Source organism: Panicum hallii, chromosome 2, assembly GCF_002211085.1.
Source record: "Panicum hallii strain FIL2 chromosome 2, PHallii_v3.1, whole genome shotgun sequence".
Lineage (NCBI taxonomy): Eukaryota > Viridiplantae > Streptophyta > Magnoliopsida > Poales > Poaceae > Panicum > Panicum hallii.
In genome coordinates this window covers 51,114,501-51,139,605 of record NC_038043.1, presented here as the reverse complement: position 1 = coordinate 51,139,605, position 25,105 = coordinate 51,114,501, and the positions used below count along the sequence as shown (strand labels likewise).

The following is a 25,105-nucleotide window of genomic DNA, read 5'->3' as shown; positions in this document are numbered from 1 at the left end:
AGAGCGCAGCAACAGGCCTGGGATCCGCGTGGTCCGCACTGCTATCGGAGAGCTGCTCCCAGCAGCTTGCGGAGGGTCTCCCGCATGCAGCTTCCTATTGTACCTGATGATATGCCCACCTCCACGTGTCGTTTGAATACAGGTCAGAACGGATGGGATATAGGAAAGAGAAGGTGTGGAAAAGGGAGCAGGAGAGAGACGATTCCGTGTTTCGGACGCGGGATGTGGTCGCTGCTGGGGAAGCTACAGTGGCTATCCTGCATCAAATACCGCATGGGGGCCAGTTTAGGGGAGCCGCTGGGAACAGCCTTACAGTAGGCCATCTAGAACGTGTATGTTTTAGATGAGTCTAAATTTCTAACTATGGTATATAGCTAGATGCATTGCATGCAGTGCACCTTTTTCTACTTTCCAATTTCTGCACGTGGTTGTTTAGTCACCGAATCAAGGCGCATTTCCATAGGATACTCTACTTAAACATTGCAGCTTAGGGTGTGTTCTTTCTTAGCCTCTAAATTTTAGACCCATCACATCAAAGAGAATCTTATCATTTAGAAGTATTAAATAAAGTTTAATTACAATTTTTTTTGCACAAATGGGTGCTAATTCGCGAGACAAATTTAATGACCCTAATTAATCCATAATTTGCCACAATGATGCTACAGTAATCATCCGCTAATCATGGACTAATATACCTCATTAGATTCGTCTCGCGAATTAGCCCTGGGGTTCTGCAATTAGTTTTGTAATTAGACTTTATTTAATACTTCTAAATGACAATATTCTCTTTGATGGGATCTCTCTAAAATTTAGATCTCAGGGTGTGTTTGTTTCCTCCCCTCTAAAGTTTAGACCCGTCACATCAAAGAGAATCTTACTATTTATAAATATTAAATAAAATCTGTTTATAAAATTTTTTGCATAGATGGGTGCTAATTCGCGAGACAAATTTAATGACCCTAATTAATCCATAATTTGCCACAGTGATGCTGCAGTATCATCCGCTAATCATGGACTAATATACCTCATTAGATTCGTCTCGCGAATTAGCCCTGGGATTCTGCAATTAGTTTTGTAATTAGACTATTCTCTTTGATGTGACACCTCTAAACTTTAGACTAAAAAACGAACACACCCTTATAAATCACCGATCTCCCCCTTTTCTTCTCAACTTGGCGCGCAATTAGTGTGCACAAATTATTCCTTTTTTTTTCCGAGGTCAGGCGGCGAAGCGCATTCTCGTGAACGCACCACATCCATGATCCATGCCCATACCAAATGGGGGGTTATGTCTTCGATCTCTTTAGCATGGGCACGCCTTTTACCACTGAACGCATCTACGTGTGCATGAATTGTTTTTACTTGAAGTTTAATCACTAGGCAAATGTGAGCACCTATATTGGTGTAGTGGGTTATATAGTTGTTAAAGTTTTGATTTTTGTCGTGCGATTGTACGATCTTAGTTCCTTAGGTTGATTCTACGATTCTATTAAGTATAATCTATGATTTTACGATTCTATTAGTTATGATCTTATGATTTGCAATATTACCATTGGAGTTCCGATCAGATGCAGGATCATGATTTGAACAATCTTTTCCTTCTATGTAGTAATTCAATAAATTGAAGGGTTTCCGTATATAATTTCGTAGCACATACTAGTTTTCCAATTTTTGTGCCCAAATTAATATTCCTTCCGTTCCTAAATAAATGGCTTTTGGAAGAACGAGCTAATTAATTAGTTCAAGATGAGTTAGGTAGGTTCTCCTAAACCTTGATAAGTAGCTAGATTATTGTCAATATTCATCAGTTGGTGACCCTGTCACATCCGAAGTTACCTTCTTGCAGCCTCTCTTTCCATGATGACCTGACATGCTAATACCTGTGACAAGCTTCCAACTTCTCCATGACCCTGACTCCACATGCATAAATACTGGACGAACGTATATAGTATAACACGGCATCATTCCCTTTCTGACCTTCTAGAATGGTATTCAATGCCCTTTACCATTTCATTTTCCGGAAGAGCCACTTATAAGCCAGGTGATTTGCCCCCGGCGGTCTAGATTTTGACGTTTCACCGTCGCTCGCATCAGGTCATCAGTAATTCAGTATCGATCATGTTTCCACTGAAAAAGCTAGCTACATGGCTCGCTTCACCTGACTGCTATATATCCGCATTAGATGCTGATAATTAATGTACCACCTACTAGAAGAACAAGACGAACAACAGCGCGAGGAGTTGAAGGTGACGAGAACGAACCCAGCAAGCAGGCATCGAAAAGCTAGCTATCTCTGTCGTCAGGCGGCCGGCGACGAGCCGGAAAGCAGGAAACTCTAGTGCGTGCTTACAGGAGTAAAAAGCAAGGCGCGGATCGGAGCGCATTCATCGTGAAAAATCGCAGGTGCGCCTGCGACGACGACCGGCGGCGAACGCCACCGGGCCGGGCCGGGGGTCGTGTCGTTGGAATTCAAAGCATGTGCTTCTGGAATTCTGGAAGCTTTTCAGACACCGCTCCTGGCTTCCTGCGACTTGGCGGCCGGAGCTGTGCCCGTGGTTGAAGATGAGAGGCAGGCCACAACTAGCTAGCTGCTAGTGCTGGTGCGGTGGTGCCGGCCGGTTTTATCCCCAGCGCAGCTTGACCGTTGAAAAGGGTAGGATCTCGCCGTCTCGGTCTGGACGTGCGGTCGATCGGTGCGCGACGACGACGACGTTCTTCCTAGACCTAGATAGCTATAGTTGGTCTCTGCGAGAAGTGTCAGCGCGGCGGTGCACGCACGACTGCTTCCCCGAGTATTATTCCTGCCTCCATCGTATTACCTCGGCAGTAACTCAACAAAACATACTACACGCGAAGCAACGCCTGCGAATTCAGACAAGAGTCAGAGCCCCGAATGCCTTCTCACTAATGATGCTTCCGGAGAACATCCTCTACTTCTGAATGGGCTCCTTCCCCAGCTTCAGGCTCCCGAAGAGTTTGGCGTCCTCGCTCGGCGTCTCTCACCTCGTGCATGCGCAGTGTGCTGCGTGCGTTGTCTCGTTTCAGAATTCAGAATAGCCTATCAGAATATCCCTGGCACTTTTGCAAAACCTGTATCCGATCAATCGATACACCTTCCTTTCCTCAAACTTCCACAGTACACAAAGTTTCAGTGTATTCTTGGTCTAGCAGTCTAGCTCACAAGTCACATGGGGAGTAGCAGCAGTGAGGCGCCTGAGCTGCTGGAAATGCATGCTCAACCCTGAATCCCGGATGTACCTGTGCGCAGGGCCAGCAGCTCTATTCTGAATGAGTTGATCTGCGTTCTGGATCGCTGCAGCGTCAGCGTCAGCATCAGCACCAGCCCCTTGAAGACCACACCACGTCGCCATAGGATGCCTCATCTCATCCCGCACGCCAACGATCAGACGAGGTAGGCGGATCAGCGAAGCGAATCGCGGCCCCGATGTCCTTGCCGCACAGGAGCTGACGAATCTCAAGTGGGACGGGCGAGGGAAGAGTTGGCTATGAGGTTTGAGGGGGAAGCAATGGGTTTGAGCTTGCGCCTGCACTGGGCAAGAGGTGCGGGTGCGGCGGCCGCTTGCGTCGGCGGATCGTCGCGACGAGGACGGGGCAACCCGGACGAGGAAGAAGAGGGGCTTATCTGAAAAACACCAGGGGTGTTTATGTCAAAAATCGGATCGCGATTATTAATCGCGATCCAAATCAGGGGTTTATTATAAATAATCACGATCCAAGTCAGAGATTTATTATAAAATATTGGATCGCGATTATTAATCGCGATCCAAATCAGGGGGTTTTCGTATATTTTGGATCGCAATTGGGGGTTTCGTGTAAAAGTTGCAGGCGGGCAATACGCGCCGCCGCCAACCCCGTCGCCGCACGCCAGCGCCACCGACCTGCAAGGCTGCAACCGAGTGTACCCATATGCGGCGCCAACGCCGGCGCCGGCGACCCCACGCGTGCCGCTTTCCTCGGTACTGAGCCGCCGCTTTCAACTTGAGGCTGGAGCCATCCATTCCTTGACAGTTGACGCCACCTTGCCGGCAGGCGGCCGGACCATCGCATCCCCATGACTAATGGAGGCCGCGGCTGCGGACGGCGTGGACATCGTGCTCATGCTTCGTCGTCCATGGCGACGACGCCGCGGCGTACTACTGCAGGACGGCGTCGCGGCGGGGGCGTACAACGCCATGGATAAGATTATGTCTTCGATGCCCGCGCTCTGTCTAGAACAAGGTGCCGGGATTGCGCACGCTGGCTAATTGCGAGCAGTGGATGCGACCGAACCTGACGGCAAGCAGCTTCATACTGCATCTGTCATGCTTACGACGATCTTTGCATGCCAATCTCGTCGAATTGAACCTGCTATCCTCTTGGACTTGAACAAACTGTTCTACTAACAAGCCCATGAATTCAACGAACTGTTGTACTGGCTGAAGGACAAGCAAGTGGTGGGTTCAGTTGTTCAGTAGTACATCAGAGGGGAGGAAGATCTTGCAACTGATGACGCGGACATGGACACATGATCAATTTAAAACCGTACTTCTTCGCAGCCTCCCTGCTTCCAACAGAATCCCCCAAGTTCCTGGGTCCCAAACGGTAATTGCATTGCCTCCACTTTGTTGATTTGCGCGCGATGTTGGTCAGTGCTTAAACTTGATCGATCTATTGCCGGTTGCCTTCTGATGGCCTTAAATTTTGCTAGTCTTATTTGAGCGCGCGCGTTGACGACTTCAATTAGTTGAGCGCGTTGCTGGATCGATCCTAGAGAATTTGTATGAATGCATCTTACTCTATCTCCGTTAACTGCAGAGGCGCGAAGCATTCAGGCTTGGACACATCTAACCTCACTAGTGATCCATGGCCAGCCCGCGCTTTCGTCCCTCTGCTTCACACCCGACTGCCGAATCCTGCTGCTGCCCTGCAGCACAAGGTTGGGTGCAGTTGGCGCAGCTGATGGGGAGTACCGAGTACCACGTAACTACGTCGAAGAGGCACCGTTCTGTTGCTGCTGCCACGGACGCGGCAGGCAGGTGAGGCGTGCTCACATGGCTGTGGCGTTGCTGCTCTTCTCATCGAGCGCTGGATGGCAGGTTCCGGACGGCATAGGGAGGATGTTCAGTTTCCTTTTTAAAAAAAGGATGCTCAAATCTGCAGTCTTGGCCCAGGAGCAGGCGGATCGTTAGACATTTGTACTGTTGCAGCAAGCTTACACTTTTATCCATTATAGCATTAACAGCAAAAATGATGCAGGGAATGACTGCATATGCCTCTGCCCCCCTAGTCTTTGGACTGCATTTTCCCTGGAAACTAAAATTCACGGGCAAACATGATTAATACGAGGAGCGGGGAATGGGTGGCAAACAAATCCGCCACGGATCGAGGTACCAATCCCCGGGAAGGAAGATTTAGATTCGAAGGCACACAGGGACGGAGAAGAGCGCGCGGACTGTTCAAGCAACCTAGGGCTTCTTCTGGCTTACTCACCGGGGAAGGAAGAAATCAACCCGAGCCCGGATGGACCTCACTCCACGGCAGTCCGGGGGAGTTGGAGACGATGAGGACGTCCGCGGGGGAAGGAAGCGAGATGCACTGATCGCCCTGGTTGAGAAAGTGTGGAATTACAGTATGTAAATTGGCTGGTATAAAATTTATAAAGTATGAAATTGGCTGATGGAAAACTAAATTGATTTACCTTGCTTGCACACTTAGTTTATGTTGCTATACATGTAGCGGTGACATGATTATTCTAGCAAGCACTAAACGTGTGTTGGGAGAGAAATTCTAATATGTGGATGATCTTCTTCAAATATAGTATGATCACATTTGACGATCCAACTCACTAGAGCGTTCAACACTAATGATTTTTTCCCGTACAGGGAATCCGTCACCTCTTTCAGCGTATCCATCTCCTCTTTGTTACAATGATTGTAAAGTATCAAAGGGTACTTTCAGGTACTTTCCCCTTGAATTTTTTGTGGCCATTGATCTATGGAAGGTATTTTTAAAAATCCAATTAATAGCGTTAAGGGTATGATAGTAATTAGGATCTTGGTGGGGACAGGTTCGCTCTCGACATCAGTTAGCTGCATCTGCATCTGCACAATTTTTTATCTGGCCCAGGAAATCACATGATGCCTGTTATCCTCAAAGGTTAGTGATCATATGTGCCTGGGAAATAAATAATCCAATCAAATAGCTGAACCGTTCAAGCAGTGATCATACAGTATTCCATAGCAAAATGTACTGGTAAGCTTAGCTTATGGACCACCTATAAAAAATAAATAATAATTTATGAGTATATCTCTCCATCCCCTCTCTCTCCTCCTACCATTACTGCCAGCTTTTGTGCTATTCATTGTGAATTTTACAAAAGCTATAGCCCACATGACCTACTGTTATAGCCGTTCCTTTTTCTCATATAATGTTTTGCCCTTATTTTTAAATTTGACTAAATTTTAGCATCCTCATAGCACTTGCTAAAGTTTAATATTTTTGTGCATTAATACTAGGATTTAAATATGAACTTAGTCCAAATATATTAGGTTGTTATGATGGATCAGCGTAAAATAGCCTGATTCGTCGTTAGTGACACTCTCTCGCCTGCTTTTCTCCTTCATGTCCGATTCAGCTAGCTACATCGCCAACTGCTGGGCACGCCCTAACACTTTTCCGGTTATCACCAGACATTCGCGAGTGCTTAAACAAATTGCCCTTGCACCGACCACATGAATCTCTCGCGCCATTACGTCGTGCACGAGACTCTTCTAGAAACTGGAGCGCTTGACTAGTGGAAGTGGAACCCGTCCTAACGAAACCATCACAAGAATTCGTGCAGGAGACGCTGCCCGGTGGACCGGGCTGTACGTCGTGGAGCTCGTAAAACCCCGCAACGAAAAAACCAAAATAAACCCAGAAATTCCAGAGAGACCAGACCAAACAAACCGAACAAGCTGCAGGCGCAAACGCCTCCCCTCTCCCCTCCCTCCTTCCGCCTTCCTCTCGACGTCTCGTCGCCGGCCTCGCGCCGGCTCCACGCGGCCGCCTCCGGCCTCCGCGACCGCGGGACGTAGCCCTGGCCCCCGCCATTTGATGCGGAGGCCGCGGCCGCCATGTCGTGGGGCCTAGGCTGGAAGCGCAGCTCCGAGATCTTCCACCTCACCCTCGACTACGGCGACTATGCCGACACCGACGACCGTCAGCCCTCGTCCCCGTCCGCTCCGGCCTCCTCGTCCCCTTCCTTCTCGGCGTCTTCGACCCTGGCATGCTCCTCCTCGCCCACCGCCGCCACCCGCAACGGCGACCTCGGCTTCCGCATCGACCTCGACTGGTCGGCGGGGGACGACGAGGACCAGGTCGCGCTGCGGCTCCAGTCCCAGCTCATGGTCGCGCTGCCCCCGCCACACGACGCCGTCTCCGTCGACCTGACCCCGATGGACGGCGGGGAGGAAGGGGTGCGGATCGAGATGCGGGTGGTCCGGAGGCGGGAGGCGCTGCGGTCGGTGCGCGTGTCGCGCGCCCCAGGGTCCGCGCTGGGAAGCGGCGACGGCGGGGGCGTGCTCGCGCGTCTCATCAGATCCAACCTCGCGCCCGCGCCGGCAGTGGACGGGCCCACCGCTGCCGCAGGCGTGCCCGTGCTCGCGGATCACTGGCGCCCAGTCACCATGCTCAGCCTCTGCAACTGCGGATTGTCGGTGAGTCCGTTCTTCACTCCCTACTCCCTAGCTTCTCATCCCAGCAAAACGAAACCACTTCCCAACATCCATCATTTCCATGCACGCTTTATTGGCGGAGAATTCAGCTAGGCCTGTAGCTGCTCTGCGATCTCGGATGTGGCATTGTGGTGTTTTAGGTGTTTGTGTAGAGATTTTGATCAGATTTATGCAAATGCCACTTAGGCGCTGTGTTTGGCTGCCCTGCATTCATCTACTATTAGTTTTAGATATTCTGATCAGTTCTAACCATGGGTTGTCTAACTTTGATGATGTTGCTTGTTTACCAAAGACCTCTGTGGCTGTTAACTTTTGCCACCAAATCCAAACATTTCGATTGTTCTTTTGTTTTGCTCTTGTCAAATTGTGCTTGCTATAGTTGCTCCTTGTTGATGTATAGCCATCTAGTTGTATGCAATCATGTGAGATCTGATGGAGTTTGTTTGATTGCTTCCTTTATCTGTTTGTTAAACATTCCCTGATTAAGGTAAAGAAATATCAAATATGCATTATCAATGAATTCACCAAACAATAATACAATCGCAATGTTACAGTCTTAGGAGTTGGGACTTGTAATTTTGTGTGAATTACAGCCTCAATCTTGTACTTAGGATTTTGTTGGGTGCTTTATATCATGTTTGAGTATGGTTATACTTGATTAACTTTGGAAAACTTTGAACTAACTACCAAGTATATCAATAACCTGATCACCTTTTCGCTTTGCTTCAAGTATATCTGATCAGTACAGCAGCTTATCATATGGGATTTTCGTTAGTAACTGTATTTGTGAGGAAATTCGTCACTAATATTCATATATTGTTAAATGCTAGCATTTTCGTAGTTTGCCCAGTGTGTACTTCATTTTTCCACTCCAGTGGAGTATGCTGGTGAAACTTTAAATCTGTGATTCAACCCTTTTATCCTTTTTAAAGAGGAGGGCAATGTGCGGTTAGAGTTGGGGCAGAATTGCAAATGGCGTAATATAATCTGGCATAAGCTTACCATTTGATGCATTTTTTATTGGATGGTGTAAAGGCACATTCAGGGTGATCCTTAAAAAGGAAATGAAACAGATAGTGCATTTCAGTTTATTGATACAGCAGATATGCTAAACTGGGGTTAGGTTGTCAGTTAGACCTATCACAACATTTGTGCCCACTGAGAGTAGGATGTCATCCCCTTCTTTCATTTTTAACCCCCGAAGGGGCGGGAGAGATGTGTGTCATTTCATTGAAGAAGAAGACGAACAAGTTACAAAACCAAAAAGATAAAATGAAAGTAGCATCCGAAACTCAAACCTTAGGCCATGTGCACCATGAAAAACACACGCAAAGAAACGACCAAACTGAGCCCCAAAATTGAGGCTAAACTGGCTGTCATTTATTTCAAGAGGTGGAAAACATGTTTTCAGGTAAATGAGAAGCAGAAGAGGGTATAGGAACATTGCGTTATTATTGTTGTTTCTGCTTTGTGAACATACATTGTGTATTTGTGTGTATTGAATAAACCCCCAAGTTTCCTGTTGCTTTCTTCACCTATCTATATGGGTATGAAATTTAGGGTGATGGGTATCTAGATATTACTCATAACTATGAAATGCTACAAAAATATTTGGCAGGTTCTTCCAGTTGAGTTAACCCGCCTTCCACTTCTCGAGAAGCTATATCTTGACAATAATAAATTGTCAGTTTTGCCCCCTGAAGTTGGTGCCTTGAAGAATATGAAAGTGCTGTCAGTTAACAACAACATGCTAATTTCTGTCCCTGGTTAGTGTGCATGCAATTTAATCTATATAGCTCTAAAGATTTCTTTATAGCTTCTAACTTCTGCAGATTTCCATTTGGTCAAGATCATACATAATCAACTGCCCTCGCAGCAATCTAATTTTTTTTTGTTTCTCACACAAGCAGTAGAACTGCGACAATGTGTTATGCTGGAGGAATTATCACTAGAACATAACAGGCTTGTCCGGCCATTGTTGGATTTCAGGTTATTAATGCTTATCTGTGGAGTTCTTTGTCATAGTGATTGCTTCTAATTGGTGCCATCTCCTCATGATTCATTCTCTGTTCCCCACAGGTCAATGCCCAAGCTCCGAATTTTGCGCTTGTTTGGAAATCCTCTAGAGTTTCTTCCAGAAATTTTGCCACTGCATAATCTCAGGCATCTCACACTTGCAAATATTAGAATTGAAGCAGTGGAAAGTCTTAAATCTGTCACTGTGCAAATAGAGGTACATAAACTATCATCTCCTTCTATTGTTCTCTTAGTTAGGTCATCTCATAACTACCACCTTTTCTGATAAGAGTGTTTGGATTTTATTTTCAGACTGAGAACAGTTCCTACTTCATTGCAACCAGACACAAACTTAGCGCCTTTTTCTCTCTTGTTTTCCGTTTCTCTTCCTGTCACCATCCTTTGCTGGCTTCTGCTTTGGCCAAAATAATGGAAGATCGCAGCAACCATGTTGCTATTAGCAAAGAAGAGAATGCTGTCAGGCAGCTTATAAGCATGATAAGCAGTGATAATCGTCATGTGGTACAACACTACATACCCCAACTACCTCTCTGTAGTGATTCATGTTTCGAGCTACCTTATTCTTTTTTAATTTTCAATTACCTTTGCAGGTTGAGCAGGCATGCCTTGCTATTTCATCACTGGCATCTGATATTACATCAGCCATGCAGCTGATTAAGTGTGACATTATGAAGCCTATTGAAGCTGTACTGAAATCATCTGATGAAGAAGAGTTAGTATCAGTATTACAAGTAGTCGTCACCTTAACTTTTGTTTCCGATCACGTTGCTCAAAAGATGTTGACGAAAGATGTGCTGAAGTCACTGAAAGCACTTTGTGCACATAAGAACTCCGAGGCAAGATGAACTGGATTTAGGCTCTGGTTGATATATTGTTGGATAACCACCAGAGAGCTCATCATTATTTGCTTCCTTTTGTTAGGTGCAACGTCTATCTCTATTTGCAGTTGGCAATTTGGCTTTCTGCTTGGAGACTCGTCGCACCCTCATGCATTCTGAAAGCTTGCGTGACCTTTTAATCCGCTTAACTCTCTCACAAGAGCGTCGTGTGGCAAAGGCAGCTGCACGTGCTTTGGCAATCTTAGGTATACTTATTCTTGGTCCTTGCTATCACTCCTTGTGCATAATTAATAACCATATGCATGTCTTGATGTGTTTGTGAATCTTTTCAAACCATTTAGGGGAGAATGAGAACTTGCGTCGAGCAATAAGAGGAAGGCCAGTTGCTAAGAAGGGCCTACGCATTCTATCAATGGATGGTGGTGGCATGAAGGGCCTTGCAACTGTTCAAATGCTTAAACAGATAGAGCAAGGAACTGGGAAACGCATACATGAAATGTTTGACCTTATATGTGGTACATCCACTGGTGGCATGCTTGCAATGGCTCTTGGAATCAAGCAGATGACTTTGGATCAGTGTGAAGAAATATACACAAAACTTGGTGCATCTCTTTTGCCTTTTGAAGTTTCCTCGCCAATGCCAATATGTTTTGTTACCAACTGAACTGTTGATTTTCCTAGGAAAACTTGTGTTTGCTGAACCTATCCCAAAGGATGAAGCTGCTACTTGGAAGGAGAAGATTGATCAACTTTTCAAAAGTTCGTCACAAAGTTTTAGAGTGGTTGTACATGGGTCCAAGGTATTAATGAAGTGATAAGTTTGATATTATGTGTGCTGTTTCATGTTAATGAATACTGGAGTGACTAAGGGTTTAATTACAGCACAGTGCAGATCAATTTGAGAGGTTACTAAAAGAAATGTGCGCCGATGAAGATGGTGACCTTCTAATTGAATCTGCTGTAAAAGGCATTCCGAAGGTTTTTGCTGTATCCACTTTAGTCAGTGTCATGCCTGCCCAACCATATATATTCCGTAACTATCAGGTTTGTCTTCTTATCCTGCCTGAATTTTTTTTCTATTCTCAGTTCTAAATCAGTTTCTCACGCTGTATGATGGAACCAACTTAATCCTCATAATTAAATAAAAATATAGCTAAAAATGCACCTTTTGTATTGCTTTGCTCATCATAGTATATGTTGACCACAAGGGCACAAGGACATAGCTTCGCATTTGTTTCGTTCTCTTTTCCCTTTATTATTGACTGTTGAGAATTGGAATATATATTCATATGTTAACCCAACAACCTGTTACAGTATCCTCCTGGCACTCTGGAGGTATCACCAGGAATTGTAGAAAGTCCATCGATTGGTGCAGTCGGTACGACTGTTTCTGGTGCACCAGTTGGTATTAAACGCGGTGCCTTCATGGGGAGCTGCAAGCATCGTGTGTGGGAAGCGATAAGAGCATCTTCTGCAGCTCCATATTATCTGGATGATTTTTCTGTTGGTAAATATTTGTAGAGTCAATGTGGCTTCTATTTTGCGTTACAGAGTGCCTCTATTTCTTGGAGGCCTCTTGATATGGCATGTTCCTCAGTCATTATTCTTATTCTTTTCTGATCATCTTTCTTCAGATGCAAATCGTTGGCAAGACGGAGCTATTGTAGCCAACAATCCCACAATCTTTGCCATAAGAGAAGCACAACTTTTGTGGCCAGATACACGGATAGATTGTCTAGTCTCGATAGGATGTGGATCAGTTCCAATTAAGGTAATGCAATGGTTCTTGTTCTGTTGTTGAAAATAATTTAAACACTCAGCTATAGGTAGTCAAACAATCTGAATATTCAGAAATTGTCTTGATAGAAGGTGGAAGTACTTTTAATGTTGAATCTGGCAACATCTACATTACATAGCCAATCTACATAATTCTTTATGTATAAATAGTCTAAACTAAACAGGTTTATCCGACACAAATCCAAAAACATGTATTTTGAGGGAGTATTTAAAAGACTTGACCAGGTGGAGAGATGTGGCCCTGGTTTTGCCCTTAAGAAGGTTGTACCAACCTTCGAACCTGGATTCATTGATCCCCCGACTTCAACGGTCTAGCCAGTGTAACTCAGAAGTATTTAAGTAGCATATATTGTCCTCCATCTTGTAGAAAACAGGCCTACATGTATTACTAAGAGACTGAAATGATCAAATATGAGTACTGATTTTTGTAAATTTAAATGCTAGCTTGTACACTAAATTACCTTTAGACTCCCAGAGAACTTTGATATGAGATATACATCTTTGGCCCAGAGTTTCTTATATATATATGTTTATTCCACGTATGCATCTAGAGTCGGAGAGGTGGATGGCGCTACTTGGACACAGGGCAAGTGTTAATAGAAAGTGCATGCTCAGTGGAAAGAGTTGAAGAAACTTTGGATACACTGATACCAATGCTTCCTGAAATGCAATATTTCCGCTTTAATCCAGGTAATTCAACTTGAGGAAACCCTTAACATTTGCTCAAGAAAAGGAAGTTATTAACGTGTTGGAAGCCGTAGCAACATAACCATAATTTTGCACTACTTTTGAAATGTTTGAACCTGATAAGCCTGCATATTCAAATCAGTGAGCTTCTTGTTATTTTGGCAGTTGATGAACGGTGTGGTATGGAGTTAGATGAGACTGATCCTGCTATCTGGCTTAAGTTGGAAGCTGCGACTGAGGAGTACATTCAGAAGAATTTTCTGGCTTTCAAGAATCTTTGTGAGCTTCTGGTCCCAAGATACCAAGAGGAAGAAAAGTCATCTGATATTTACAAATCCCTGTCATTTTCAAGACTGACATCATTAAATCAAGGTTTGTCTTTCTCATATTTCAGCATTTTTCAAACATTTGGATTATTTGGTTAATACATTCTTTTCATTCTCTCTTAACAGGTTTCAGTGAAAGTAATCCTACCTTAGGGTGGAGGCGTGTGGTTTTACTTGTGGAGGCTTCATTTAGTCCTGATTTTGGGAAGAAAATAAATCATGCACGTTCCCTTGAATCTTTCTGCTCCCAGAATGGTATTAGATTAGCTCTTATAAACAGTGCTTCTGGGTTTGGGAAGCCAGCCACTGCACTTCCTACTCCAATAACTTCTCCCTTGTTTACTGGAAGTTTCCCATCTAGTCCACTTCTATACAGTCCAGAGGGCACTCAACGGATTGGTCGAATTGACCTAGTTCCGCCGCTTAGCTTGGATGGCCACCCAATTACAAAGTCCTCACCGCCAACATCACCACTGAAGTCAAGGCAGCCATCTGCACATGTTAGGTCACTGTATGATAAATTGCAGAATATGACTCAAGTCGGTGTGATACACCTGGCTCTTCAAAATGATTCAACCGGTTCAGTATTGAGGTATCTTTCACATGCTTCATCATATTTTATTTTCTTTCTGGTTTATAGTTATGAGTGTCTGACAAAAGAACTACTGTTGCAGTTGGCAGAATGATGTATTTGTGGTTGCTGAACCCGGAGAACTTGCAGACAGGTTTCTGCAGTCTGTTAAAACTAGCTTGTCAAACTTGTTGCGTGGGCGTAATAGCAAAGGCGCATATTCCTTGTCCAAGATTTCATGTTTATCTGAGTTGGTTGCTGAATGGCCATCTTTTGAAATTGGTGGGATACACCACCGCTATATAGGTCGTCAAACACAAGTAGGAATTGCCTTTTCTTGCTCTTTGTTTCCAATTAAGTCATTATTATGTATCTATACTAAGTTATCCATTGCCGCAGGTAATGGAAGATAACCAAGAAATTGGTGCGTATATGTTTAGGAGGACAGTGCCTGCTGTTCACATGGCACCTGAAGATGTTAGATGGATGGTAAGTCAAAATGTGTAGCTTGCACTATGTACTGCTCTTAATATTATGTTCTGTGGCAGAATTAATCCCTCAGATCACATGCCAACTGTGAAAGTTATGAAGTATGGCAGCCAAATGGGTTGTATGAAAACTCTGAATAGGATTCAAGTAGAAAACATGACAATGGCACCATAATGGTTTGGTTAGCTAAGATGTGGCCATGGAAGAAGCAATAGCCAAATTGAATTATTTTCCAAAGTCAATCTTCGAACTCCCTAACAGCAGGTGAAACTAGCCTTTGTGCATTTGCACAGGTCCTCAATCACACCCTGCTACCACGTCGTATCTTTTTAAGTCCTACTCCCTCCATCCCAAATTATTAGTCATTTTGGCTTTTCTAGATTCCTAGGCTTTGCTATGCACCTAGACATAAATATATATGTAGATGAATAGCAAAAACTATATATCTAGAAAAGCCAAAACGACTAATAATTTGGGATGGTGGGAGTACAAAGCTAATAGAACCTGTTTCCTGGGCCAAGTTAACCTTTGAGTAGCGCTGGCCGCTGAAGATGTTTACACTTTCTTTTTATTCATTGTTGCGCTTCTTTCGATGCATATCTAGAGTTTTAGGGCATCCGAATTCATTACATATATGATGCCCCAGGTTGGAGCATGGAGGGAGAGGATCATTGTATGCAGTGGTAAGTATGGCCTTGCACATGGCCTGGTGAAGGCATTCATGGACTCTGGCGCAAAAGCAGTCATCTCTTCATCCATTGAGCCTCCAGATTCCCAGGCAATAGCCTACTATGGGATGGATGTAAATGGAAGCCTGGAGAATGGGAAGTTTGTCATCGGTGATGAGGAAGCTGACGAGTCTGAACCTGAACCTGTCAGCCCTATAAGCGACTGGGAGGACAGCGACGCTGAGAAGAGCGGCAACCATGACATGGACGACGAGGAGTACCTGGCTCAGTTTATGTGCTTGTTGTATGACAAGTTGTTCCGCGAGGGTGTGACGGTGGACACCGCTCTGCAGCAGGCGCTCCGATTGCATCCCAAGTTGAAGTACAGCTGCCACTTACCCGGTGTTTTGTAGTTAGTGACACTGACAAACCGTACAAAAATACACCAGAATGGACATGAAAAATACAGGAAAGGAATAAGGATAGGGCAGATTCATAGTGGGGTTATAGAGGTCATATCGTGTTCGTTGTGCAGGCGGAGGTAACAGAATGTATCCCCTACTGAATCTTTTGCCAAGAAAGGCTCTGTAAAAGTATATGTACTCTTGGACATAGTAGTGAAGCTGATTAATAAAAAGCATTAGGGCTTTGATATCTGCATTGTGCTTAAGTCGAAAGCATGAACGTTCTATAATGTTCCGGTGCCTGACGTTTTGGTTTCTAGCGGCTGATTCGCTGTGATGCTGGCCTAGTGGCCTTGGTAATTTTCTTGAGAAACTTCATGGATACAAGTACCTTGATCCATGTGAAATTTTTATACTAGAAAGCTAAAGGAGCAGCGATTTCCACAATAAATGTCTGGTCACAAAGCTCTGATTTTCTTCAGACCTCATGATTTGACAATGCAATTTGTTTGAACTTGGTTTCATAGATGGACAGCTCTTAACAAAGCATGGCCTCATTGAGCAGTGGCAGGTCCAACACCACACTCATAACGCAGTAAGAACGCAAGATACTGATTAAGTGGTGATTACTGAAAGCTACCTCTGCAAACAGCTTGTGAATCTCCCGGCTAACTCTCCCTACCAAGTACCCGCCCTAGGAAACGGAACGAAAATTTACACCGAAAGAACCTTCATCCATCCGCCAATCTCCCATCAGAGCAGGAGGGGATGATGATCAGGCCTTCTTGACGGCGAATCCGAGGATGAACTCCCTGGTCTCGTCGGAGGCCCGGTCGAGCGCCGTCCGGCCGTCGACGTCCTTGACATCGTACTTGGCGCCGGCGCGGAGCAGCTCCTCAATCTTGGGCCTGTCGCCCTCGGAGGCGGCCAGCATGAGGAGGATGTCCACCGGGTGGATGTCCTGGTTCAGCAGTGCCTCCATCTTGTCGTAGGTTCCTTCCACCGCCAGCATCCCCATGTAGTTGAAGTACTGCAGGTTGCAGCAGCAAGATTCAGGCAATGAGCAATGGCCAATGTTCAAAGCTAGATTCAGGTTTAGACAAGATTCAGGCAATGAGCAAAGCTACACTAACAAGTAACAATCTTCAGCCGGTTCAGGGCTCAGACCTGCTCGACGTCGTCGCGGTCGAAGTCGTCCCTGGCCTGGCTGCCGTAGATGCCTGCGCCCTCGGCGTCCTTGTTCCCGAACCTGAACCAGCACGTGGGCCCCACACGCCCGCTCTCGCTCGCTGGCACCACCCGGCTCAGCCGCGACGGCCGCAGCCACCCGAACCCGCGCCGCGCCGCGCCCGAGCCCAGCAGCGGCGTCCGCAGCCCCTGCCCCTGCGCCGCCGCCCGCGGCGACACCCTCCTCGACGCCGGCGCCGCCGCCGTCTTGGCGCTCAGCTGGAAGGTGCACGGGATGGACGCCATGGCCTCCTCCTCCTCCTCTGCGCTTCTCGGCTTGGCTTCTTGGACCGCGGAGGACGTTCGCGTCGGGAGAGAGCAAAGCGAGAGGCTGAGGAGGGCACTGAGCTAAGTGGCGAGGGAAGTGGATAAGTTAACACACCACTGACTGAACTCAACTGTCTGGCGCTGCACTTGTTTTGTATGGAGGCTTTTATTGGCCGGAAGAGTTTGACGGAATCAGGTGATGATCATTACCTGAATTACGAATCTCTCGACTACTTTTTAATCTGGCACAATGCAAGACAGCACGGCAGATATATTCAGATATCCAGAAAGTGCAGCAGAGATACAAAAGTGTCCTTTTCTGTTGTGCAGAAAAGGGTGTGAGAACGGACACAAGGTTTGCGAGGAATTGGGCTTCATATTTAGGGCCTGTTCGGATCCAATGGAAAGAGAAAGAGAAAGTGCAAAACTTTTGCTCTTTTGCACTTTTTTGCACTTTTGGATCCAAACACCCCAAAGTGCAAAAGGGCAAATGCTACCGTAATTTTACTAATTATGGATTAATTAGGCTTAATAGATTCGTCTCGTCATTTAGTCCTCATCTATGTAATTAGTTTTTTAATTAAACTATATTTAATACTTCTAATTAGCGTCCAAACATCTGATGTGATAGGAGCAAAAATTTTGCTATTTGCCCTTTTGCCATTTGCCGTTGGATCCGAACAGCACCTTAGTCAGGCTGTTTGTGGGATATTTAATTTTTTGCCACTATTTGAGGGGTGCAATTTATCCCTCTCACATAGTCGCAATTCACGCACCACAAGGATGGTAAATAGTTGATTATACCGCTGTTTGCAAGTCTAGTTTTGGCTGCGGCCTTCTTCATCATGCCTCCAAGTTATGGTAGGAGTGAATCTCCTAAAAAAACCTATGAGATATGGTTTTATTCCACCTCTCTATAAAAACCTATCATGTGGAAAATAGGTGCACATGAAAAATTGTTTAGAAATGGGTGTTCTTGGCACTTGGCAGGGAATGTGGAGAATGGAGGCATGCAAAAGGTTACTGTGATTTTCTGAGTGCCATATTGGGACATGGTTTGCAGGCTTGCCTTGTGCCTGAAACCTGGGAAAGGACCCTTGTGTGCTGCCGCCGCCTTTGGCATGTGGACCATGTTTAGCACGTTCTCTGTGCAGTAGCTGTACCGGTGGATGGCAGCGTCACACGTACTCCTTCCATTCTTAAAAAAAAAATACAACTCCCCTGAAGTCAAATAATTTTAAATTTAACTAAATTTACATAGAATAATATTAATATATATATTATAAAATAAGTATCATTAGATTGATCATGTAATATATTTTTATACTTAATTTATTTAAAGATATAAATATTAATACTATTTTATATAAATTTGATTAAATTTAAATCATTTGACTACTCGCGGAACGAGAGTTGCATTCTTTTCGATTCTTTTCGGGACCGAAGGAATATCTCCTGCTGACTGCTACCACTGACTGACACGAAAAATGTGCACGGAGAACTGGACAGAGTATGCATGCTACCCACTTTTAGCAGAGTATTGGCCTGGTGATGGCGTTTCCAAAGATGGTGAACGAACTTCCGGGAATGAGCAAGAATACCATACTTCCTGCCTGGTGACCTGCATCTCTTTTATTTTGTCGGCCAACAACATTTCAGTTACCGTCAGTCGTCAGAGTATTGTCTAAGGCTAATATGGAGCAATGAAATCGCCTGTTTGCTTATGACCCACAGCATCCAACCGATGTGCGTTTTTTTCTTCTTCTTTTCTCACAGGATCATGAACTCTGAAGATATGACATGCTCCCTCTACTATCTGCCACATGAATTTTGTCAACCTGTTCACGACATGGAGCGTTTGGACAAGACCCAGTGGCACTAAAGAAGCCAGTTCAGCAACGCAAAAGTGCAGAACGCATCCTTACATCATCCACCATGATCTTGTGTCTGATGGAATTTGCTTTTCATGAAACAGCATGCCATAGAGGGGGAAAAACAGCTAAGGAAAAAGTGACTACTAGATGCAAACTGCATTGGCAACGTACAAGGATGAAATGGATGATGTCAAGTGGATGATTGCTGCACTAAATCTGGCACATGGCAATGCCCTCTAAAGCCTAAGATGCCCTCAGGGAAAGGGCAGCAGCCATCCTTCAATTCAGTGTTGGCGATGGTCCTTGCCGAACTCCAACAAAGCTAGGCAAACGTCTCCGACAGCTTGGAGAAGCCGAGCTTCCTGAGCCGGCTGCTCATAGGGTTACCACACTTGACGTCCACCACCTCGACGCCGTACCCACTCCCCTTCTTCTTTGTCTTACCAGTGTTTGGGCTCCGGTCCACGAGGGCACAATCGGAGCGCAGCATTGGGGAGTTGAATGTGTTTCTCCGCGAGACCCTCCTCGACTTGCAGGCCTCTTCGGCGCTCACACGGTCAGTTCTGTTGCCATTGCTGCTGCTGGTGATGTCTGACGAGCTCTTCCTCAGGACGACCTTCCGGGGAGTGGCTCCGCACGACACTGAGACCGGGCAGCCTTGGCGCCTCAGACGCGGGGTGGCAGTTGCTTGTGGCTCGACCTTGATGGCGTCCAGTTCTCTTGTCATGAGTGAGCCGATGGTGCCTGTTGTGCCCACCTTGATCGCACCGCCGATGGTGCCCTCGCCACGGACGAGCTCAGTAGCGCAAGGCATGATCTGTTTGTCGGACAGAAGACTAGTGACTTGTTAGCTTTTCATACAAGTAACTACTGAGCAAAGCTTGAAGCAACAATTGGATCATTCAAGCAAGAGCTGTTGAGTGGTGAAAAGCTAGCAGTGACCTGCAATGGTTAAAAGTGGGGGAAAAGGTTGCGTAACGAATGGAATAAAATCATGGTGTTTAACATGCAAGATGAGAAGGGTAAAATAGCAGAAAAAATTGCCACCATGATTGCTGTTTGATAAAAACTGAGAGCATGACCAGATTGCAATGATTCAACTACCACGATAACGGTATCAACCCACTTGTGTCCCTAATCCAAGAATTATGACAAACCCACACAAACAAATCCTGTTATCCAACTGCATTTTTTTCCTACTTCAAGAAATATGATACCCACACAAACACAAGCTATCATAATGCCAACAGGAATATTTGAAGCTTAAATTTATCCGCAAATATGCAGTATGCTCAAGCACCACATATTTTCTTTTACTTCTTTTTATATAGAAAAGAACATTAGGTTGAAACTATATGATGCTGTTCATTATGTACACAGTGAAAACATATTGCACTGCCGGAAATGCATCAACCAGTTAACTTGATGCTGTAATCAATGTAGCACTGACTAATGTATCACTGCGATTGGGAAATCTCAACAATATCTGAAGTTGGGGTGATCCTGACATAACAGGAGTTAATAGAATGAGACGCGGAAAACGACATGCCGTCTGTGTGGTTCCTAAAGGAATTCAGTGGAAGATCCCACCAACAAACTGAGGTGTAAAGATGCACTGCCCTGCTCAAGCATTACATTGCTCCCCTTTTCCTCCCCTCCTTTCTATCCCTCACTTTCTGCCTTAATTTCCTCATTGCGTCTATTTTTCAGGGCATGCATGTATTGTGTAGGCCACTTTGGCCTGATGTTACTTTACATCTTCTAGAAAAAAGTAGTGCTAATCAAAATGATTTACCACCACCAGCAGCAAGGGAGAGAGAAGCAGCTGGGGGCAAGCATCCAGCATCACTTCTCCTGGGATGCCAGGAGGGAAAAGCAAAGAACCTACTATCTCATGTCCCCTATCTGCCTTTGGATTCTTGTTTGTTTTTTTTATCACTAGATCCCTTTTTTTTTCCTAGCGACATCACTAGATTCCTTAGGCTACTAATTTAATTTGTAAATAGAAATGTGGAACCAAATCATATGAGATTGTTCACCAAACTCGTTATAAAAGTATATATGCGGGGATGAAACAAACAAGAACTGAAACATAAATTTGGCAGATATTTGCTTGAGAAGAAGCAGAAATAAATGAGCGCAGACGACAAGAGTTTTAAGTAGTTCCTTTCCTGGATTAGGACAAAATTTCGACTTTTGGGGACATATTTTGTACTGCTTGGTACCACAAGATTGCAAGTCAAGACCCAGAAGGCAGGTTGGAGAGTACAAGGTCAGAGCTCTGAACCAGATTGGTTGAGTTCCATCAGGCACAGCAAGAAGCAAAGAAACAACTGCTTAATTCTCTCTATTTCTACACCCAGGAAGCAATCAGAAGCGACAGGAATCAGCAATCGGCAACACCGGGAGCGAACGAAACAGGAGAAAGAACACGGAGCAGAGATTTGGGAGAAATGGGGTAGAGCAATCTAGATTTGCTCAGCAAATACGCAATGGGGAGAGTCAAGAGCGCGATACATCCAAGCAAGAACCTCTCCGACTCCCCTGTCTCTCCCCGGTGGAGCTTCCGCTAGTAATTTCACAGCGAATCGCTCCCAACAACAAACTATCCCAGCAGATCACGCACGGCAGCTAGAAACTGCCAACAGATCACACGAGGAGCATGAGCCATACCAGTCTGCTGGTTCTCGGGCAGCTTGGGTCGCCGGCTCGCCGCACGCCGGGGCACCGGAGAGGCAGCTACCTTCCGAGCAGGATTGATGAGGGACAAGGCTGACTAGCTGCGCAAGGTGAAGGAAGGGAAGGGAAGGAGTGTCGCATTCAAATGGCCTGATGTGTGTGCCTTGAGAGGAGCGCAACTTTATACCGCGCTGCCTTCTTCCTCGTCGGGCGAGCCTCCTCTGTCACATTTGTCTTTACTAGTGCTATGTCATGTCGCGCGTGTGAATGTGTGGGAACAATTTCCTTTTCCCTTTTTACTTATTTATTTATTAGGCCGGCTTATTGTTTATTTTTAAGGAAACAGTATTAGTGCACTGTGCCAGGGGTTTACATGCATTTTCCATTGTTTACTCCATAGGAAAAATCAGGGAGTATTAGTTTTACCCATTCAGAGCTTTGAGCTAGTATTTCTTATTAGACTGAGTTTATGTATGTTCGTGGTTTTTACATATATATACATACACGCTTGGGATGAAAATGAAAAAAGAAAAAAAAGAGAGAGAGAAACTTGTGCATTAAGCCATTGACCATCATTTACAGCACCAACCAAACATGGCACATGCATAGTACCAGTTATTATAAATATGGTGTCCCTTTCAATATAAAACTTATTATGGTATCCAAGGCCAAGAAGAGACTTTGATGGCCTGCTACTTGCAGTTTGGCAGCACCTTCCTCTTAATCAGGAAGCTTAGTGAACCTAGCTTCACAGATCGTTGAATTGGAATTGAAAATGAGGGACAGGCCCCTTGAATCTCTCTCTCAGAAACACACCGGACGAAACTGAAACGAAGATGCTTTCCAATGTGTAGCAAGTTCAAAGATACTTTTTTTTTGTTAAGCAAGTTCAAAGATCATGTAGATAGATAGATAGATAGATAGTGCACTACTGTACTAGGAAATAACAAATGCAAAGAAACTGAAAAGCTACAACTCTCGAGAGGGAGGAAAGGCGGCAGTCAAACAAACAGTCGTGGAGCTGCGCGCTCTGCCTTTGAAGCCGCGACACGCCCGTGATTCCTGTTCCCGGCATGATTCTGCATCGAACTGTTCTTCTATTTCTACCAGCGAAATTTGCACCGCAAGCACTATTGAATTGGCGAGGTTTGACGAACAACGCTGGAACAGGAACCATGTAGCGCCCAGCAGACCGCTGGAAACGCTGCGCGCACGATGCCAACGGAGGAACAAGCAAAGCCCAACTGGGATCGATTAATATCGGTGCCATGTACGCTAGGAGTCGTGACCAACCGCGATAATGGTAGTGGTACCTTGATCCAGTGGACGTGCACGTAGCACCCAACTCTTGGGAACCGACCTGTAGATAGCTGGTGATGGCAGCGTTACTGTATGCAGAGCCCGCCGACGTCCGAAAAGAAACTTGACAGCGACGTCTCAGGCCGATCGATCCATAGATGAGGCGTCGGTGTCGCCATTCGGCAGGCCCTCATCAGGCCTGCTTAATTTGATGCGTGCGTGCACCAGGCCGGGCCCCAACCCAAGCCGAGTTTTTTTTAAAAAGGGGATAAAAAAAAAACAAAATTCGAAAAAGGGGTGCCAGTTGGATAAATTAAGGAAAATGGGTGCCTCCCGCCCGCTGGGAGGGCGGAAAGGAGCCTCCCGCCCAACCATAGGGCGGGATGCTCAAAAAAAATTTCCAGGGACCTCTTCGCGAATAAGAAAACTTTTTTTATTCGCGAAGAGGTCCCTGAATCAGGCCTCCCGCCCGGCCACCGGGCGGGATGCCTCCCGCCCGGCCACTGGGCGGGATGCCTCCTGGTGCATTGTTATTTCATGTGTGTGTGTTTTCTGGCTTCCAAAATTCGTAACAATTCACAGAAAAATCCAAAAATAGCAAAACTAGTTTTGTTAGAAACTAGATTTCAAACTCTATAACTTTTGTTAATGGAGTTTAGTTTGAAACAAAATACTTTTACCCCTATTTTAAAACTAAGATTAAGGAAAGTTTATGCTTAACTTTAGGATTTCATGGTTTGTTGTTTATGAAGTTTGGTATGACTATTCTATAAACTCTAGGTACCTTTGTGCAAAGTTTTAAACTCAAATTTGATGTAAATTTAACTTCTTTTGTCTTGAATTTTTCAAATTTGAAATGTTAACTAAACCTAATTATAACCCTTTGAAAGGATCGATGGACCAAGAGGGGGGGTGAATTGGGCCTTTTTCAATTTCTAAAACAAGATAAAACAACCTTAACCTATGCAAAACTAGAAAGGCACCAATTCACCAACCGGATAACTAAACAACCTACACACGCTAGACAAGAAGAAAAGAGATAAAGCCTAGCAAGGTAGAGCTAACTAGTGATCCCTAAATCAAGCACATGAATGAATTGCATGAAAGATAATGCTTGAAAAAGTAAAGTGGACAAGGGACAACCGGATTTTTTTCCCGTGGTATCGATGTGTTGGCACACACCTCTAATCCACGTTGTGACACTCACAAAGAGTATTGTCACCTCCCAAGTCACCAAGACGAGGGCGCTCACTAAGAGTCTCCGTTCACCATCCCGGTGTGGTGGAGATCAAGCCACGTACAAATCTCTTCTCCGGGCTTCCACAATCCTTGGCAAGCTCCGCGAGAATCACCTCGATCACCAAGATCGCCTAGGTGATGCCAATCACCAAGAGTAACAAGCTAAGGCCTTCACTTGAGCAAGAACCAATCACCAAGAATGGATGCACACAAGCTTCTCTCTACTCAAGTCCTTAATCTTGCTTCTTGAATGATTGAATCAACAAGTGTATGAAATGTTGAAGCTCAAAGTGGCTCTTGACTATAGTATGTGTGTTTGGATGTTGCCTGGTGTCAAGAGTAGTAGAATGACCCATTGGAGGGGTATATATGGGCAGCTCACACGAATAGAGCCGTTGGAGAAAAAGCTGCCAGAAAACTGCGTAGCGCCGGTTAATCCGACGTCCCTCCAATAGTCATCGTCGGTTTAATCGGTGAATGTAAACTGCCTCCTCTGAAAACTAGCCGTTACAGCTTGGGCAGATTAACCGTCGTCGCATCGGTTTAACCGGTGAGTGTAATCATCCATTGATCAACAGAAATACCAAGTCACTGGACAACTGCACCGACGTCCAATTTCAAATAGCGTCGGTTTAACCGGTGAGTGTAGTTGTCCACTGATCAACTGAAAACCGAGTCTCTGGACAACTGCACCGACGTCCCTTTTCAAATATCATCGGTTGAACCGGTGAATTGACTTGTCAAACTCTGCTGACCTTGTTTAACCGACGTATAGAAAACCTGAGGCGTCGGTTAATCCGGTGATAAGGATTTTTCTGATTTTGCCTTTTCTGACTTGAGTCTTGAATGAAATCCAAATATTCTTGAGATATAAGTTGAGATCCACTTATTTGAGCTTCTAGAAACCTGAGTGACCATTGTGTGCATCCATTTTCAAATGACCATGTCCATGCTCAAGTTACTAAGCCTAAACCCCTCTTAATAGTG

The 25,105-nt window shown here is 45.2% G+C and overlaps 3 protein-coding genes across 4 annotated transcripts; 1 reads left to right on the top strand and 2 right to left on the bottom strand.

The window, feature by feature from the left end:
- Positions 1-7,115: 7,115 nt before the first annotated feature.
- Positions 7,116-15,785, top strand: LOC112880491 (phospholipase A I). Its single transcript, XM_025945131.1, has 18 exons — positions 7,116-7,697; positions 9,334-9,481; positions 9,626-9,704; positions 9,795-9,948; positions 10,044-10,253; positions 10,343-10,588; positions 10,674-10,836; positions 10,933-11,193; positions 11,273-11,391; positions 11,474-11,635; positions 11,906-12,098; positions 12,226-12,362; positions 12,940-13,078; positions 13,241-13,447; positions 13,528-13,993; positions 14,076-14,292; positions 14,372-14,461; positions 15,108-15,785. Exons 1-18 carry the CDS (start codon positions 7,116-7,118, stop codon positions 15,540-15,542), a joined length of 4,008 nt encoding a protein of 1,335 aa, XP_025800916.1. The 3' UTR covers positions 15,543-15,785.
- Positions 15,786-16,024: 239 nt separating this feature from the next.
- LOC112880492 (protein LHCP TRANSLOCATION DEFECT) lies at positions 16,025-17,158 on the bottom strand. The gene is made up of 2 exons (XM_025945132.1): positions 16,701-17,158; positions 16,025-16,563 (listed from the first exon to the last, which is right to left on the bottom strand). Exons 1-2 carry the CDS (start codon positions 17,004-17,006, stop codon positions 16,309-16,311), a joined length of 561 nt encoding a protein of 186 aa, XP_025800917.1. The 5' UTR covers positions 17,007-17,158; the 3' UTR covers positions 16,025-16,308.
- A 1,652-nt stretch (positions 17,159-18,810) lies between these two features.
- Positions 18,811-21,779, bottom strand: LOC112879636. Of its 2 annotated transcripts, none has more exons than XM_025943979.1 (2): positions 21,575-21,779; positions 18,811-19,737 (listed from the first exon to the last, which is right to left on the bottom strand). In XM_025943979.1, the coding sequence occupies exon 2, from the start codon at positions 19,713-19,715 to the stop codon at positions 19,224-19,226; it is 492 nt and encodes a 163-aa protein (XP_025799764.1). In that variant the 5' UTR covers positions 19,716-19,737; positions 21,575-21,779; the 3' UTR covers positions 18,811-19,223. The 2 variants fall into 2 exon arrangements, with proteins under 2 accessions (XP_025799764.1, XP_025799763.1); XM_025943978.1 differs by having other exon boundaries at positions 18,841-19,718; positions 21,575-21,776.
- Positions 21,780-25,105: the final 3,326 nt, after the last annotated feature.